This window comes from Anopheles arabiensis, chromosome 2, assembly GCF_016920715.1.
Source record: "Anopheles arabiensis isolate DONGOLA chromosome 2, AaraD3, whole genome shotgun sequence".
Taxonomy (NCBI): Eukaryota; Metazoa; Arthropoda; class Insecta; order Diptera; family Culicidae; genus Anopheles; species Anopheles arabiensis.
In genome coordinates, this window is record NC_053517.1 from 12,103,067 (window position 1) to 12,121,699 (window position 18,633).

Sequence of the window (18,633 nt, forward strand, 5' to 3'; positions counted from 1 at the left end):
CCAACAGTGGATCAGTTCCGTGCTAAACCTTCTTATTCCCCGCCAACTGTGCGGGCTTTACTTATCGGAATCGCATGTCCACCAGTCCCGGTTGAAAAGTGGCAAACCATCGACAATCATCAGACTTGTGCTGGCGGTTGTTTTGTGCAATAAATACAACAACCCGCGATGGGCACCATACCGCTACTCCCACCTACCGCCACCGTGAACCACCCGCCAATCCCGCTTGGCTGCGATGCGTCAGCCAAGGGAGCGGGCTATTCGGGCGTTTCGGAAAGGTAAAGTTTTAATTATGAACAAATGTTTATCGTACCCTTGTTTCTCTTCCCTTCCATTTGCAGGTTTACACGTGCCAAGCGAGCAACGGTCACGTCGTGCCACCGCTTTCCAGCGCCGTCAAGCTGGACATGAAGCGTAAGTATATATATATCTGAGAAATGAGTAGCGCTCTGCCAGTGGGTTCGCTCAATCTTTCCCATCATCCATTTGCACCCATCGTCACACACTCGCTCCCTCCCGGTTTCGGTTTCGGTTTGTTGCGGTAAACTTTTCCAATCATTAGCGCTCGCATTAGATCGTTTACCAAGCAAGCCAAATCCATTTCCCAAGGCTCGAATATCGTGCGCGAGCGAACATCGTGAACCTGTTCAAGAAATATTAAAATACATTTTCCAACCACCGAAAAATGGATCCATCGACTGGACTCTTTTAGTAGCGAGCTAGCTCAATGCCGGTTGGGAAAACTTTCCCTTGTCATAATCACTACCAGCAACAACAATACTGCCAGTACAACAACACAGTCCAATGTAGTCATTTTTCCCGGTAGAGCAAGTTTTAATAGCGGCACGATCCTATCGCGCAAAACAAAACGCAACTGCCCGGAACCGCTCTTCGCAAAGTTGGTTTCGCAAGCGGTGCTTAGAATGTGTTAATTAAAAATTGAAACCATTTCCAATCCAATCCATTTGTGTGTCTAGCGAGCGCGCTACAGGTGGACTAGCGGTGAGGGCACAGTTTTCCAATTGCAAGCAATTGGATCGATTAACAACGGATCGACCACACTTTTCCGATTGGATGTGCATGATTGTGCAGCAATGGTAGAATGCGGCGGATATTAATGTGTTTGGTATGGTTGCAGGCTGTTGTAAAATTCAATCGGACAACAATTTGTACAATGATTTGTATGTGTATTGTAAATTTAATAAGCAATTCAATTAAATCATGTTTCACAGCGCAGTGAGATTCATTCCATATGTCTCCATTCGAAACATGCACACACACACAGATAATATGGCTTCATTTGTTTCGTTATTTTGCAAATCCCATGAAATTGATTGAATGCCGCACGTTTGTGGTTTGTGTTGGCGGTTTTTGGTGGTTCAGAGTGTATAATATAATCCATCGCATAAAATACATTGCGCATAAAAATCAACTCAATCTTAACGTAGGTTAAACCACCACTAGCTCCCGCTTTCTTCCCATGTCTTTACACTACTAACGAAGCAGCGGGCAAAGAAAGCTCTCTTGATCCACGCACCAATTATCCTCCAGCAAGGGCAGACACCACGGCAGAAGTCGGTCTCATACATCGAAAATTACCATCGTTGTCAGGGAACGTGAGACATCTCACTTCCTTCCGTGTGCTCGGTAGCTGCTTCCAATTTGTTCCAAGTCAAGTCAAGTATGGTCACCTACACACAGCCAGACTCCTATGCGCCATTAAATAGATTTCCGGCAACGTTCCAATCCATTGTTATGCTATTTTTTCACCTCCAACTTGCTTCATCAATCTCTGGACAGATCAGCAACGCATTGCCGTACCGTACTGAGATGGATACTGTTATCCGCGCGAAGAAAACACAACCAACGACAAATTCTGCGAAACGTGACACACACACGGGTCGTAGCTGATCCTTGTTTTGTTGCTTTTACGCGATCGAAAAGCGATAGTTTTGTGACCTCACTATCACTGCTCGCAGCAAGCCCGAGAGATGCTGCGCTGCCTGCCTTCGCCAACGACTGCGGCTGTGGGTGCAAAGCACCGAACCAACCAACCAGCAAAAAAAACGAAGCGAAATTTGCCCTCGATGCAACTGATTCTCGGCTCAAAATTGCTAACATATCACGGCACACGAAACGGCACCACCGGATGGATTAGAACGTGCAGTTAGATATTGCGATACCATAAGCGGTAGAAAGGTGGAAAAAAACAACGGTTCACCGAAAAAAGTACACACACACACGTTCACTCACCCTTCAAAAGGATCCTCCATTGAGCGGTAAGCATCCTTGAAGCGTTGGAACCAACCTGGACGGCGTTTGCACATGCACATGCCACGAGTTTGCTCGAGCGGCATTAGAATCACCGAAGGCATGCAGCTCGCACCTCGCCATCCTTCACACCAAAAGGAAAGGAACCTCGTGCACGCGGTGCTGCGTTGCGAACCGGTCAGAAGAGTGCCACACAGGCAGAAGAGTGGTAGCAAAAACATTTGAGGACGCCGACATTGCCATCCTGTGCCGTGCCGTCTATGCGTTCCTTTGATTGTCCGTATCTGTGTGCAAGCCGTGTTGGAATGGAAAAGCAGAAAATGTGATTTTCCCTATTTTGTTTCAAGTGCAGTCGTTCGTTCCCGTTTCGAAAGGGCCAAACAAACGGTGCTATAAAGCTGCACAAACGGACGCACACAATGTTCGCAGTGTGTGTGTGTGTGTGTTTTTATGAGCTGCTAAGCATCGTCAAGTGGTCATCCGGTCATCCGAGGAAATTGAAAAAGAGCTTTTTGATCCACTGCCCGGTTCGGAAAGGTTAAGTGGGTGTTCCAGTTGTGACTGCGTTAGATTGGTGTACAGCAACATGCTTACACATGGGTTTGTGCGCTGCCTTTGTGAAACTTAATTCGCTTCACATGCAAACACATCTTGATATGTTGTAAAAATAGCGTTGAACGGCAATAGTTATTGCTCTTTGTATCATTAAATGACTTTGCAACACGTGCTGAAAGTTCTCGCTAGCTAACGAAAAGTGCTCACAATCTCCTTCTGCTCAATACTCAACTCCACGGCACGGCGGCAACACGCTTTGACAAATAACTTCAAAACCGTTTCATCAAACCAGTCGGATGTTTCCGATCGCGTGCACAGCAGCAAAGCAAACAGTCCGAAGCACCAAATATTTTTAAACCAACCAAAGTGAACCCAAATCAACGGTATTTCGTCAGCCGGGGAGGCTAAAATGCGGAACTAGAATCCGTTCTATCCTGCCCGCCCAAAACCTCTCTTTCGGCCCAAGCGGCGTGACGTTTCGTTGCCATCGGTTCGCCCGGATAATGATGTCATTTCGTCGATCCCGAACACGTTTGCCGCTGGTCGCAGCGCTCTGGCTTTAAAACACCCGCCCCACTCCTTTCGGAGCTGTCAGGCGACGATTTCGATAAAATGCACCCGCGGCTCGAGGTTTGTGAATGCGGTTTTTATGACCGTTGCCGTGCTGCACCCCATAAAGCTGAAGATTAGTAGATGGGCTAGATGAGGGAGAAGACGATGGCGATGCTGCCTGGTTGGGTGATAAAACTGTTTCCCCCCCCCCGTTGCATCCCACCCCGAGCACGCTGGGGGCTAGGAAACATGCAACAGCATCGCGATAGCACGGCGCATCATAATTGAATCGTGTAGTTTCTCTCTCTCTCTCTGTGTCTCTCTCGGCTTGGATGCGGTTTTATGGTGGCACGGTTTGGTGACGATAGAAGAATTTATGATACAGCCGCGTCTTTTACTAACAACTTCTCCGTTGTTTGAAGAGTGTGACCCGCAAAAAGCGTGCCCTTTTGCCGAGTTTTCGATCATGGCCGAACATGAACCCCCGTGTGCCGAGAGGAGCTCGGGTAAACAGTAGAGCAGCAGCAGCAGCAGCAGGAAATGATGATTCGGATGTCATAACTCACCCGTTCGCTTTAATAGCTAATGGTGAGCCTTTGACGACAGAAGACTCGTGCTCCACTCTACTACTGGGCACTACTGGGAGGGTAGATATCGTGTAGCCGCAAGGGGTTAGCTGGCAAGATACACCCGTTTGCGGAATAATATAAACATTCGTAAGCCAAACTCTCTGCACACACACAGACACACAAACACAAACACACTCTAAAACAACGAACATGGTGTGACACAACCGTTCGTTTCACTCATCACCTCTGCATCTTAGGATGCGGTGTGTGCTGCCGCCCGTTGCTGTAGTTGTGGTTCCGATCTATTTAGGTTTTCAAACACCCTCACCATTGGCCTGATGATCCCTTCCACAAGCCTCACTGATTTGCTTACGTTTGCGAGATTTCCTGCCAAAATTGGGAAGCAATTTGGTGCGTTGAAGCGGCAAAAACGCACGGCGTAGATTTGCGTACGGTTTGCGCTGTTGCCGCAGAACACACACGCGTATCGGATGTTTGGGTTAATTTCCGTTTCCTGACAAACTCATTCCCCACTATGTGTCGATGCCTAATCGTGGTGGGTAAGTGCTGTTAGTGCTAATGAAATATTTATTAGTCTTCCAAAAAGATGTCACACACCACCAGTGTGCGCTGGTTGTTGGGTGTAATTAAAATTCATGTATCTATTCAAAAGGCTAAACCTTTTAAGAAGCCGCTTATCAGCACTTAACGCGCGCAAAGCATTGAGAGATTGAGAGAGAGAGAGAGCGCACCCGATAGCCCTTATCTCTCACCCAAGCAGTGTGGGCAATTTGGTTAATTGTTGCAGTTGCAATCGAACGTTGATTTTAGTGCTTGAAAATGTCACCTCGAGCTGCCTCACAGTTTAAGGGGCAAATTTTGTTTACGTGCTGCAGCTAAACGATCGGTTCAGTTTGAGTGCGCGTAAACGCTATCGTAATTGTTATTGCCCATTATCTGCTTAATGGAATTAACGTCTCACGTCTCAAAGTGTTGCGCCCGAAAGGTAGCGAACGAACAGATTAAAAGCGTTTTAAGCTGAACACATTTGCAGACATTTGTTTGATTCCAATTTGAAAAGCAATCAGTCCCGGCAATTGCCTTCATTAAAGCTGCCCCACCGAAAGGCAAATTTATTAACATGTATAAAATGCCGCTTTTTACCTATCAGCGTAGCATAATTAACTGGAGGAAGTATCATTTTTCATCGCCTTCTTAAGAAACATCAAAACAAAACAACAGCGACCCCGTACCGAACCGTGACCCTCATTGTGGAGGGAGATTGAAAAATTTGATTCCACTTGCGGCCCACCCCGTTTGCTTCCAACCCATCACATCCACCTCTCACCTCCCTGTTGCTATCACAAATTATCGATCCAACGACCAACGTCAAATCAACCTCGCACGCGCTTGAAAATCGATCGAACGAACTGGAAGCTGCAAGAACGATTGATGTCAGCTTTCCAGGGTTTTTGCTCCCCCAAACTCGTTACCAACTCTTGCAACACCCCCTCCCTCGGCGGCGTACGGCGCTTGGAAAACATCCAGCACCAGCATTCAGCCGAAAGAAGATAAACGGAGTGAAACGAATGAAGAGGAAGCAAGAAACTACGCATCCGAAAAACATCGCTTCAATCACTGTCAGTTTCGATCCAATTAGTTACAAAACAACATTCATTTCCCTACGCCCCCCACCCATCCCACCGTACCACCCTTTACCCACTTCCGCAAAAATGCCTCCGAGAAAGGCGCTCTCGTCTGGTGCCTGCCGTCTTTCTAATCCTGTGTGTGCTTGTTTTTTTTTTCTCTCCCCTTTTCTAATTCTTTTGCAGTACCACCACTGTACGTGCGGATGCAGGGCTTGCGGGAAACGCTAACGGCGGGCGTGAAGACGCAAGTATCCTGCACCACGGCCGGCAGCCGGCCGGCACCGAGCGTTGTCTGGACGAAGGGATCATCCGTCATCCGTGGCTCATCGCAAACGGTACGTACTATGGCGGTTCTATGGCGGCTTCTCTCACCGGCCGGCCGTCCCGACATTCTTTTGTGTCGGTGCTCGTGGGAGGCGAGGACCCAACCGGCGCGGTGACCTACATCGGTGGGAGGAAGAGCTTTCCTGTTCGTCTGCTTTCGGGAGACTTGTTTGAGAGGAGGTGGGGGGAAGGTTTTCGGCGTTTTTTGCCCGCTTGGCTGAGCTTTTTTGAAATGATGTCGGCTTGATGTGCAGCTCGCTGAAGCTCTTGTAGGAAGCAAAAGTGTTACAAAAAAAGGTCTAAATACACACCCACACATACACACACAACAACAAGCTTTTCATGTCGGCTTTTTGCTATCTCAAGCAACAGCCTTTATACCCTTTTGCTTAACTTTTCCAAGAAATCTCAAATTAATTATTCTAGCAAGATTTGCCTCTCCCTATTCAACCGTCCCCAATTTTGTTGGTGTTCTACTACAGTACGTAAAGCATCGATTTTATACAGGTACACTACACACATACACACACACCCACACATAAACACTCGTACTTACGGAAAAGTTTGTCATTTGTCGGGGCGGAAACTTTTGGTTCGGTTGTCGCGTGAGATAATCTCACTTTGAAGGTTGCAACGCGTCGACTTACAAATTATCGTGATATCTTGCCGTAAAGTCCACTCCATTAACCTCCAGTATCCTGTATATTCTCTTCTCCCTGTTTCTCTCGCTCTCTCGCTCTCACACACCACGTCTGCAGACGTCTAACGACGGAAATGTCACCGTATCGGAGCTGGTGTTCGTGCCCGGTCCGGAGGATAATGAAAAATCAATTACATGCTCAATTAGCTACAGCGAGGGAGACGGACCGACCGTACTGCTCAAGGATACCCACGTGCTGAACGTCAAACGTAAGTAGTCCAAACCGTCGAGCGTGCGTGCGTCCTTGAGCTTCGCTCCCTTGGCCCAGTGGGTGTAAATTAGTCAAACTCTCCTGCATCAATTACCTGCCGGGCATGGTTTTGCCGCGTCGCTCTTGTGATGCTAGCACGCAGCCCGGTACAAAATGATCATCATACCCTACCTTTAGCATGGACACTTACTAAAGCAGCGTCATTTCTTTTGCGCCATTTCGCGGGCCACCTTTTTCCGCCCCGCAGACGTGCCAGTGATATCGCTGGCGCTCGGGGCGCCCCTCAACTCGCAAAACCTGATGGAAGGCTCGGACGTGTACCTCGAGTGCGACATCAAGGCGAACCCACCGGTGAAGAAAATTGAATGGTTTCACAACGTAAGTACAACAGCGCACGCCTGCACGTTATTGATACGCGTGGCGAAAGCTTGCGTGGTAGAATGGTCTTTGTCTTTTGAAAAATGGAATAGTGTTGTTTGTAGAGCCTATAATTTCGATGATTTATGATGAATAACTGTTTAAAGATACATGTTCGCGGGTTTTAAAATAATTTAGAAATTTTAATAATGTAGCTTCCAATATTTACACATAGATGGCGCTCAACACTTTAGTACAGCGCTAAAAGTCACTTACAAAATAATTGTTAAACTCAAAAAAACAATCGGTGTAAAAACCGATAAATCATCTGCACAACATAATCAGCGCCCAATGAAAGGACAAAGATCAATTTGCGCCACCGCCAGAAAAAAGACACGTTCAAACGAAGCTTATCCCTTACGGCCGAAAAGTAATATCCTCATCCTTCATTATTTGCTTATCGGTTTACTTACAGAACAAGCTGCTCCAGTCGGCACGCGGCATTATCGTGTCCAATCAGACGCTCGTACTGCAGAGCATCACCAAATCCACGCACGGCGAGTACATGTGCCGGGCGTCAAACAGCGAAGGCACCGTCAACAGTAATCAGCTCTATTTGGATATCAAATGTAATTAATAACTTTCCACTACAATCCAATCACGCTACATGCTCTGCATCACGTACCCTCAATCCTGCGGGATGAATTTGTTGCACTTTTAATGTTCTTGTTTGTGTGCCGTGGTACATACTGTACATACCACCGACGAGAGCTTAATTTGTTTCGCCCGTTTGTTGATCTCTTCCTCGTCCGGAACAATGCGCTTTTTTCTCTCCAAGCTGATCGAAATTGCGCCATCAGTGGTAGATTACGGGCATCCGTAGCCCAAACTCATCAAGCTCGTTTTTCATGTCCGGGCCTCTTATTTGCACGAGCCTCTTCTTGTGCACGGATGCATCTGCAAACAAAGAATGGATGTGATTTTTTTTGGTCATCAATGAAAGAAATGGTGAAATTTCGCTCCCACACCCGATACCATCATTGATTCATTGTCAGTGAGGAACACATTTTATTGCGAGTGGCATTGGTTGTTGTTTTTTTGCCATCCCTCGCTTCAATGTATTAATGAACAGCGGAAATTAATGCTCGATCGTGTTTTTTTTTCGGCCGAACAACCCCATTCTTTAGCCGGAACAGATTTCGTGCTGAAACTGGAAGCGAATGGGGTGTCCTGTTCGGCTCGTAAATAATTTGCCCGTCGAGTGTATAAATCTCCTACCCTTCGGTTGCAATGTGTAACGTAATTTATTGAGGTTGAGTTGTGCGTGAAAAATGTGCAACATCTTTATAAGCTATGAAATGTATCGAATATGAGGAGGGAGCTTTCCAAATCTGGGACATGGCAGAAAGTTGTTGCATATGAGTTGCAACATAGAAGAAAAAACTTTAAATGTGGATAATCCGATATACATTTTGGATTTGTAATTAATCAGCCAAATGTGTGGGCTCTATCGTTTGGTGTGGCTAAAATCCAGCTTCCGTAATCGATATACCTATATGCCTTCAATTCAAACAATTTAATACATATAAATTCCCCATCCAGTTCATTGTTTGTTCTCAACATTAATACCCTCACACCAGCACAGCACTGGCACAGCAACCAACCATTATGTTTTAACCGCAGATAGTTTGTGCAAGCTAGCGCATTGAAATGACCAAACAAAAGGCACCATTCTCCCGAAATGGCAGCTATTGTTACCACGCTGACAATGGTGCAAACTAGACAAAACCCCACCAACCAATGGTTGAGGTTTTATTTTATACACATCTCGTTGCACCGTTGAAAGCGAAGCTGCAATTATCCTGATGAATCCTAACATTGCAACGTGCATTTGGTGTTACAATGGCCCGGTATCATCAGCTCATCTCATTTCAGGTTTCCGGATAAGCTTATCCAAAATATCCAACAAGTTAGGTGAGCAAATTTAATAGCCCAACGTTGAAACGGCCTACGAAATTCGACGAAATTCAACACACCGGATCTTGTGTCTGTCGTTGGAATTAGGGATTATTGCCGGTTCACCTTATTATTGCAGTGTTACCAGCGCTTGTCACATGTGTGGTCATTCCGAGAGCCCGATCCGATAGTAATTTGCATTTCCAATATCTCACTGACACATAGTGATAAACTCCCTCATCACATTGGTTTTCGTGGAATCGTGATGAGTTTTCAAGCCAGGAAGGTTTACTGAAGTGCATCCATTTCATCCATAGCAACTGAAATAATTTAAATAATGCAACCGGAGCTAACGCGCTGAATGGCGTCAATTGCTTTCTAATTAGTGACACTTGCCCCTAATTAAACGATGACACATTGTTTAAATAAAACGCCCAAATTCCTGCAATACGCAGTACGAAACCATTCGTCAAATTGCTAACAAAGCAGTAGTGCGATCCGGCATGTAATGAGGTTAGGTTCAACATGACACTCTTTATCGTAAATATCGGAACGAGCAAGCGGTGAAAAGTTAAGCTCAAACTAACTACCATCACGTTCCGTTTTCACATTGCCGCCTTTCCGCAACTGACAACAAAACTCAACAACTCTCCACACTCCCATTCCGATCCACTTGCAGATCCGCCGGTGTGCAAATCGGAGGCGCAAATTATCCGTGCCGCGGTAAAGCAAACGGTCAACATAACCTGCGACATCGACGCCAACCCGATGGTAATGCATCTTGAACGTCCCCACACAGCGTGGTGGCGTTACGGTGTTCGCAAAACGCAATTATTTCACGCTCTCTATCGTATCCACTCCCCTCCTCCCCCCCCCACACTCTAGCCAAATCTGTTGTTCCGGTGGCAGTTTAACAACTCGCTCGAAAGTATGCTCGAGCTGCCACCGTACACGAACGTCGAGTCGGAAGCGGCCAACCTGGCGCTGGCCGAGATTGACCTCGAGACCAATCACATGGGCCCCAGCCTGGAGGAGATGGTACGGAAGAAGCTGGAACGGTTAGAGCACTCCGTGCGGCAACAGCAGCTGCAGCAGCAGCAGCAACATCATCATCACCTGCTGCACTCGGGCTCGCACAAGGAGGAGGTGCCGCTGGTCGACGGCCAGCTGTACATGTACCGGGTGGACACGTTCAACAGCTTCGGTACGATCAGCTGCACGGCCACCAATTCCTACGGCCAGAGTGGACACTGTGCCTATCACATACTGGTCGCTGGTGAGTATTTTGTAGTAGCCCGTGAGCAGTGTGTGGGAAAATCTGATTTTCTATTGAGTTACCGTCACCGTCACCGCCTGTGGACGATTCTAACGCGTGTCGTTTATCTACACGACCTTCTTCTTTTTTTTGTTTGGCAGATGTACCCGATCCCATCAAGAGCTGTACCGTGTCGAATGTGACCGCGTACACCGTGCACATATCCTGCGTTGCTGGCAAGGACGGTGGAATACCGCAACAGTTTCACATCGATGTAAGTATGGGGCAAAGAAGCATTGTCCCAGCGACAATGCTGCATCGCTAAGCCAGAAAGTTGTGAATTATTGATCGAAAAATTAAATAAGCAGCTACACTGGCCCACCGTGAAACCAATTTCCCCGAATTTAAGCCACACTAGTAACAGCGCTTGTGGGTTGTTAGTTACCTAAAGCTGCTCCACTATCCCTCCCCCTGGTCGGCCCCCTGGTTGTGATGGTGTCACAACAGGAAGTGTGAAAAGTCGTTGTCAGTTTTGCACGGTTCGTGTCATGCATGATGGATGTGCTTTATCTGAAATCACACAGCGCGCCACGTTTCGCAAACATCAACCTGTCAGAACGTGACAGATCATTTGACCTAGATCTCTGCCCCTTTCTGTTTGTCCCGTTTTTTTCATATTAATGTATCATTTGTGAAGAAAACAAGAGCAGGAAAGTGATTTATGACAGGCAGTTGTTTGAGCGATGCCTCTTGTTGTCTCTTTGAAGAGCATTGACGTGCGTTTGATGTTTAAAGCTTGATGAGTAGCAAACAAATTTCAGCGAAAGTTGATGAATAATTGAGCACCGTTACTGTGTAAGCAAGCTAAGCTAAGCAAGGCTTTAAAAATATTAACTGTTTTAGCATTTTCAACACTAACTAGCTAAAGAAAGCTTAATCTGTCGTATCAAACGGTTAACTCTATTACACTCAACAGCGTAAATTATACCATACGTAAATCATTCGTTCGCCTATGAGCGTAGTTCAGCACCTTACAAAAATGGACCTCCGGTAATTGCTTTATGACCATGCACTGCCATCCATCTGCCTGCCAAAAATGTGTGTCCAGTAAAGTCAGCAGAAAATAACGGACTGAATGGACTTTTGGAGAACCTTTGCAGTGCAACAGTCCACCCTTAACGATGCATCATCCTTTGCGTTCTATCTATGCCCGCTCAGCAGAGCTGGCACTTGGGCGAGCAGAATAAATAGTTAGTCCAATTACAAATACCATTTGGAGAATGAAAAAAAACCATCTTCTCCATACAGCTAAACTAGCAAACCATGCTAAATGTTGCTTCAACGCAGTAACATCATCCTTCATCCTTCGCGGACAACGGCACGGAAATAAAAACTCATACAGTGCGCAACACAGAAACGCGTCCACTGCCAACTAACCGAGCAAACAGATCGCAGCCCGCCTCCTACTAAAAAAAAAACAACTAGCTTGGCGGACGCCTTTTGCCGCGCAAAAGATGCATAATCATCACGCCAAACCATTATCCCGACTGCTCATTCACCGGCGGAGTGCTGTCCCGAGAGCTGAGAATGTAATCCTTTCCATTCCACTGCCGTGCTGCAACCGGAAGGGCAAAGCCGCTATGCAACAAAGAAAGAAAAAAGCAAAAGGTACACGCGCGAAAAAGCTTCACCACCCACCGGCAGGAGCAGCAGCGCCCGAGAGCTTGCGCTTATTAAAAAGTTGCATCGTTACCTTGCTCGCGCGAACGAACCGTCGACACACGGTGTATGGGCGGCGGCGATGGGGTAATGGGGAGAAATGGTCCTTTAAGGTTTTCACTACGCAAGCTTTTTTTTTTTGTGCCAGCGCTCTGTTTTGCTTTGAAGAGCAGAGAAAATTAAATTTTTCGGCTACGGATGGTTAGTGAAGCCGGTCCGTCAGATCTGTCTGTTACCCGGCCACTGCGAGGGAAACCCACTCGCAAGGAAAACACGATTCGAGCAGACGGGGTAAGACAGTCACAGCACTGGCTAGCGGAAAAGCACCGCGAACATAAAACGGAAATAACAATTCCACTGTAATAAAAAAAAAACAATGCATAAGCTGCCACGAGATGCGCATTCGGTCAGCAAGGATGTTTCCTTGCCGTACAATGTTTAGCATTTCCAAAGGGTACATTGAACAACGCCCTGAAGCAGCACGGGCAGTGGCTGGAACGATAGCAACCATAAAAAAATGCTTCTAGTAGTCCATGCGCAGCAATCCCTTTGACAGCACAGAATCTCCCAAAAGGGAAGGCAAAAATCTGCATCACGCTGGGATGCATATTCAGTCAACATTGTTGCTTACCATTGCCGTTGCACCCACGATGGGTGTCGTTTGGTTTGCATTTTTCTCGCCCAAGTGCAAGTGCCGTATCGTTATGGACATCGGGTAACGGGGTCGAAAGGGCAGTAAAGATAATTTCCACCGACATTGCAGGGTAGACAGGCAACCTGTAAGCGATGGTTAACGTGTTGTTTCCGCTCTTTTCCGCACAGGTGTTCGAGGAGTCGAAGCGAAAGTTGCTGCAAAGCGTCAGCTACCAGAGCCCCGAGATGCTGCTGAAGAAGCTGCCAAGTGACACGAAGTTCATCATCAAGGTAAGGCAGTTGACACATTTCAAACTTCTGTGCTCGTGTCTCTTTTTTCCCTCAGTAATTTACCACACAGCAGCAGAGTGATGTCAAGTGAAGCGAACCCCAAACCGACCGGGGACAGTGTGTTCGTTCCGCTTTGCACTGTCAATTATTTCCTTCCCGGTGGTACATTTTTATTAAAATTGTTTGCTGTTGGGCTTTATCGCTCATGTTGCACGTTTATGTACATTGTGTCTCATTTGTGTGTGTGTGTGTGTTTTTTTTCTCTTCTTTTTCTTAGATTACGCCCTACAACCTGCAAGGTACGGCACCGACAAGCTACCGAGTGAAGGCACAAACGCTACCGGCTCCTTTGTTAAGAACGGGTAAGTACATTCTAGGGGGGGGGGGGGGGCGAGTTGTGGGTTGTTTCGTTTGTTGACAACAAAAAGAGTTAATAACAAACGTTTGATCAATTCTGGTGACATGAAACAATGTCAAATGTCCATTAGTTTCGTTTTATGCCGTGAATGCTGAAAATCCTGCCAATAAACGATTGAACTCGTAAACGCTTGAAAGCTTACAGGGCATTCGCGCATAACACGAGTGACAAAACGCCTGCAAGCATGCAATCGGCAAAGCAATGCTTCTTTTATAATGCCATTACTCAATTTATTAATGCATTGCCGAGTAATGTCAATAGTTTTGAAGGCATTTATTTCTCCTAAAATTGCCAATAATACAATTTTTTTATGAATGTTTCTTTCCGTTTCTTCATTTACCTTCCAACAGTGAAAGTCCTCACTTTGAAAGCCATAATTATGATAGCACTAAGTGTGTGAACTGTCATATTTATTTGTTAAAGCCATTTCAACCTGCACTAATACTTTGTACGCTTGTGTGCTGGTATTTGAAGGGAGAGAAAGAGCCCTTTTCCCGTTCCATGCTTCAATACAATCGATCGGCTGGTAGCAAAAAGTCAGCAGCGCCCCATGAGACTCACGCCACGCCACTAACTTACCAGTCGCAGCATCATCGAAACAAGCTATCAGCTAAGAGGCAAACAAATTTTCCAACCATTTTCTACCACAACCACTTTTACCACCGCTGCCACTGCCGAGTGCCATCATCCCCCCCAAGCGCGGATGGTTATTTGGCTTAAAGGTGCTGCTGCTGCTGCTAGTGCTTCCAGCGGAGCGCAGATCAAAACGAACATAAGTGAGCGCCATAAGTTGTGCCGGTGGCCCATTTTCAATAACGAGCAGCTGTGTACGTGTGTGTGTTTGTGCATGCTGCCTGTAAGAAGCCAATGGCATGGGGCAGAATGGCCGAGTGCCGAGAAGCGTACAGCAGCCGCCCCACGGGATCCCAATGGTGCTGCTCGCGCCCATTATGGTCGCTCCCAGCTACCGGTGGTGCTGTTGGGACCGTCTCCGTCTGCTTCGGTTTTGTTTCATAAATTATGCTCTAGTTTTACGTCGTTTTCATGTGCTCTTTTTTCGTTTTCCTTTTCCTCCCACTCTCCCCGCAGCTCCATCGAAGGCCGTGCTCGTGCAGCTTACGCCCCTGCTGGGGGCTCTCGTCGGGGCCGCCGTGACACTCTGCCTGGTCGCACTGTGCATCATCGTTTTCGTAAAGTTCAAAACGAAGGTAAGTAAGGATGGTTCTGTGTTCTGGAAGCGTCTTGAATTTTCAGTCCTTCTCCACAAACATACGCCCACACACACACACCGACATGCATGTAATACATGCTGTGTGTGATAAGCGAGCAAAAAAAAACCTCACACCACGGAATGTCTCTCGAGAGAACAAAGTCCAACGGAAAACAAGGATATGCGACACACTTAAGGTGCTTGATGCCTTCGTGCTGGGCAAAACTTCTGCAAAGACACATGCTGAAGAATTTTGCTTGCCAGCTTGCCCCGTACACAGATCACACTTAAAGGCAGCTGAGCTTAAAGGGCTAGAGATTTATGGCGCACATCAGTAGACCAGCAGCTGCCGTAACGCGTTCCCTGTGCACTAACCTACCGCTTTGTTTACCTTCCCCTTCCTTCCGGCGCAGAAGAAGCACCACCAGACGGCCAGCACCGAGCAGGACAAGGGCAGCGCGGAACCGCTCAGCCGCAACATCGGCAGCCACTCGAGCATCGACGACAAGAACCCGGACGTGATACCGCACGAGAACAGCGAGGACGACGACGAGAAGCAGTTCGAACGGTTGGCGCTGAATGCGGACGGGCTCAAGTTTGCCGGACACACGGCCACCGCATCGTCCGGTGCGTACTCACCCACCCACCACCATCTGATGTCGCCGAGCGGGAATGGCTTCAAGAAGGTAAGGAAGCGTACCTTTAGTTACGAATGGCAGCTGGCATTTCTTGCTCCGGCTGAGCGGAAGGAGACGAGTTTGCCTTTACTTTGAGACAAGTATTTTCACACAAACAACGCGTGCCGCTCATGATTTCAGTTCGGTGAGCTATCGCTCACAACCAACCCGGGCTACGCGATATACAGCTCGCCGATACGGAGCTACGGTAAGCCGAGCCCTGGCCAGCAGCAGCAGCACCAGCTCGGCTCCCTGCTGCTCTCGACGACGGCGGGCCCCCAGGGCACCACCACCACGACGACGAGCGCACCGGCCGGCGCCAGCCTGCTGCTCACGTCCGGTGGCCCGGGTGCGGTCACCACGCTGCCCACGCGCACCTCGCCCAACATCTACACAAGACTGCCGCTGCGCGACTTTACGCCGAACAGCTACGACAGCATGCTCAGCACCTCGCAGACGACCTCCTGTTCGTCCTCGTCGAACGGTGGGTACGCGACGTCGCAGATCTACACCGCCAAGATGCCACTGCTGACGACCAACTACACCGCGCTGGACAGTACGGTCGGGCCCGGCCTCGGTCTCGGCGTCGACAAGTGTTGATAGTGTGTGTAAAAGGTAAGCCGTGGGGGACGGTGTGGGCACGCGCGTGTGTTTAGCTAGGGTAGCTGTGAAAAGGGACGGAACAGGTAGCCGACATGACATCGATCGCGGTCGAGCCGGTGCTGCCCGGGTGCTAACGAATAGGGCAATGCTTTCTGGGCACAAACGCGGCCTACGTCCTTCGTTTGTGGTTAAGTTTTTGCTAAAAAGCGCTTCCAATTTTGCATGCAAAAGGATGAAACTGCAAACTGGAAGCGAATTGCTACAACTAAGATGTGCCATTTTCACGAATAGAAGAGGAAAGCAACAGATAGGGAGAGAGAGAGGGAGTCACGAGAGAGAAATAGAAATTAAGGAAATCCGCTGGCAAACACAGGGTATACCAGGAATTGGCGTAATGGACATTTAAATCCAGCCGGACGAGAAACACAAACGCTCAATTTTTAGTTCCAATACTCTCCAATACCAATACTTTATGTTCATTTATTTCAACACACTGCTCCTTTGAGTTGTGAAAAGTTCGCGAAGCACGTGCGAGTGAACTGATAATGTAATGATTAACTGAGCTGATCAATACTGATGAACAGCGGGAGAGAAACGTGCACGATCAGTAGTATTATCATCACTCAATTGATACATTTACTGCGCTACACTCGTCTCATGGTGGCCATGTCAAACGGCTCCCCTAAAACCCCTTATTCCTTCCCCATCCTCTGTTAGCTCATCGGAAGTGTGTATTTACTCTACAATGGACCGCTCACCCGGCTGCAATGCCGGACAGTGGTAACTGAGGTGTGAAACTAACGCTCTTCGATTTATGTACATTACATTGACACCGCAATTCGATTCGATTATGTAGCCTGTTGTTGCCTCACCATTGCCTTGTTCCTCATATCATCATATGTTCCTCATCGTTTCGGTGCCAGTGCGACGTGCTCCGTTAATTGGAACCTACAACCTATTACAACGCGTAATTGGGAAAGCTGTTGAACCACTGTTTCACTGTTTGTCTGTTATCTGTGGATTGAAACGTTCACTAGCCCCTCGTCGGCCTGAAACGAACGTTCAAACGTTGTTTTGGAGAATCAAAAGTATTATTTAGTTAAATTTACAGAAACACACACACACACACACCCTCCCGTTCAGAGTTTATTTACGGTGCAGAGTAGTAGACATAGTAGTGTAGCGTAATTGTATGCGTGGGTAAAGGACGAAGGATTGTGCGGGCTGCCCTCTCCGCCCGTGTGTAACATAATGGTAAGCTAAGCTTAGGTAACAATGCGAACGACAAAAGAAACGCGGAGACGGACAGCAAGGGACAATAAACAGATAGCGCCCACGAGTTATACCGATAGAGTGTAAGTGTGCAGCGGCACACTGTATATAGTACCCCCTCACTTTGTACATATCCTATGCAAAAGATAGTCTAAAGAATCAATTGAATCGTGTGGCGTGTGTATCCAACCGGAACCGGCGCTGGAAGCATACCCGTAGCGTAGTCAGTACTCAGAGCCGGCCTGAACCACGGGCCTGAAAAACCGGGGGGAAACAATTACCTAGCTAACGATGTAGGTTATGAAAATTATTTTCAAATTAAAAAGAGAAAAAACAAACAAAACAAAGTGATAGGGAAGTCCCCTAACCAGCTAGCAGAACATGAGTGAGTGAATGTAAACGAAGGAGCGAAGGAGGATGGGTGAGCGAGTATTTCGCCCTTTTTCTGCCATCGAAGCATGGGGGTTTTAAAATCAAATCGAAATCTTGTAACAAATGCAGGTGCAAAATGCCACCAACCATGACAATGCCAACCAAGAACGATTTCTTCATTCAATGTATTCGATGTATTCAATGTTGAGGTGCATGGTGAGTAAAGAGAGAGAGAGAGAGAGAGAGAGAGAGAGAGAGGGCTTCAAATGAGACAAACCCCACAGCACCGGGTGGGTATGATCGTCCACCAAAAAAGAAGAAGTCATCAAACGACAACCATAGGGATCGCGCTAGGAGCTGCTTTTAATTTGTATTTTTTCCGTTAAACACTAATCAATCGATCATATATATATGAGGGCGTACACGATATATGGACGAAAGTGAGGTAGTGCGGCGGGAAACAAGAGTGGCAAAATAAACAAAGTAAAACTATTGTGCAGGGAAAGGGAGCGTTCGTTATGGAGAGTTTCATTTTTTTATGTAAAAAAACCAGAACGGAAAATAAAATGATGTACAAATAAGCAAGGTTTATCATACTTTTATTAAACTTTTTACCGTACATGGGGCTTGAATTGAAGCTCCATTTCCCACCCCTCGCCACCCACCGGCCTTTGGTTCGTAAGTAAACCATAACCTGCAAGTAACTATGATTAGTTCCACTTAACTTCCCTCACAGTGCAAACGATGACAACGCGAAACTGGCGCGTAAACTTTCCCGTCGACAACGCAGAAACCGTCAATAGAACTTTGTGGAAGGATCCACCTTTGCTGAGTTACCTTTGCTTTTGCTCGGTTGCGATGGTATTGCGAAGTAAACGCAGTACCCCCCCCCCCACCGCGATATGCTGTCATTCCTTCCCGCGAAAGGTGATCGTTAATTTTCGTAAGTATCATAAGTTTCACTGCCGGCACAGTTATTTACTTCTATACCCTCTATGCCACACTTCTCCACCGGCCAAAGCAAAGCCGTCCGTGTGTC

General features: G+C 47.3%; 1 protein-coding gene across 2 annotated transcripts in view; it reads left to right on the forward strand.

Annotated features, from left to right (window-relative positions):
- Nucleotides 1-18,175, forward strand: part of LOC120895091 (nephrin-like) — an 82,581-nt gene extending 64,406 nt beyond the window's left edge. For both annotated transcript variants that reach the window (XM_040298119.1, XM_040298120.1), the window contains exons 7-19: nucleotides 342-414; nucleotides 5,780-5,931; nucleotides 6,679-6,829; nucleotides 7,079-7,209; nucleotides 7,664-7,817; nucleotides 9,824-9,915; nucleotides 10,030-10,420; nucleotides 10,561-10,673; nucleotides 12,941-13,042; nucleotides 13,320-13,404; nucleotides 14,550-14,668; nucleotides 15,084-15,356; nucleotides 15,489-18,175. In XM_040298119.1, coding sequence (XP_040154053.1) covers nucleotides 342-414; nucleotides 5,780-5,931; nucleotides 6,679-6,829; nucleotides 7,079-7,209; nucleotides 7,664-7,817; nucleotides 9,824-9,915; nucleotides 10,030-10,420; nucleotides 10,561-10,673; nucleotides 12,941-13,042; nucleotides 13,320-13,404; nucleotides 14,550-14,668; nucleotides 15,084-15,356; nucleotides 15,489-15,947 — 2,295 coding nt within the window. In that variant the 3' untranslated portion in view covers nucleotides 15,948-18,175. The remainder of the gene's footprint in view (nucleotides 1-341; nucleotides 415-5,779; nucleotides 5,932-6,678; nucleotides 6,830-7,078; nucleotides 7,210-7,663; nucleotides 7,818-9,823; nucleotides 9,916-10,029; nucleotides 10,421-10,560; nucleotides 10,674-12,940; nucleotides 13,043-13,319; nucleotides 13,405-14,549; nucleotides 14,669-15,083; nucleotides 15,357-15,488) is intronic.
- The last annotated feature ends 458 nt before the right edge of the window (nucleotides 18,176-18,633 follow it).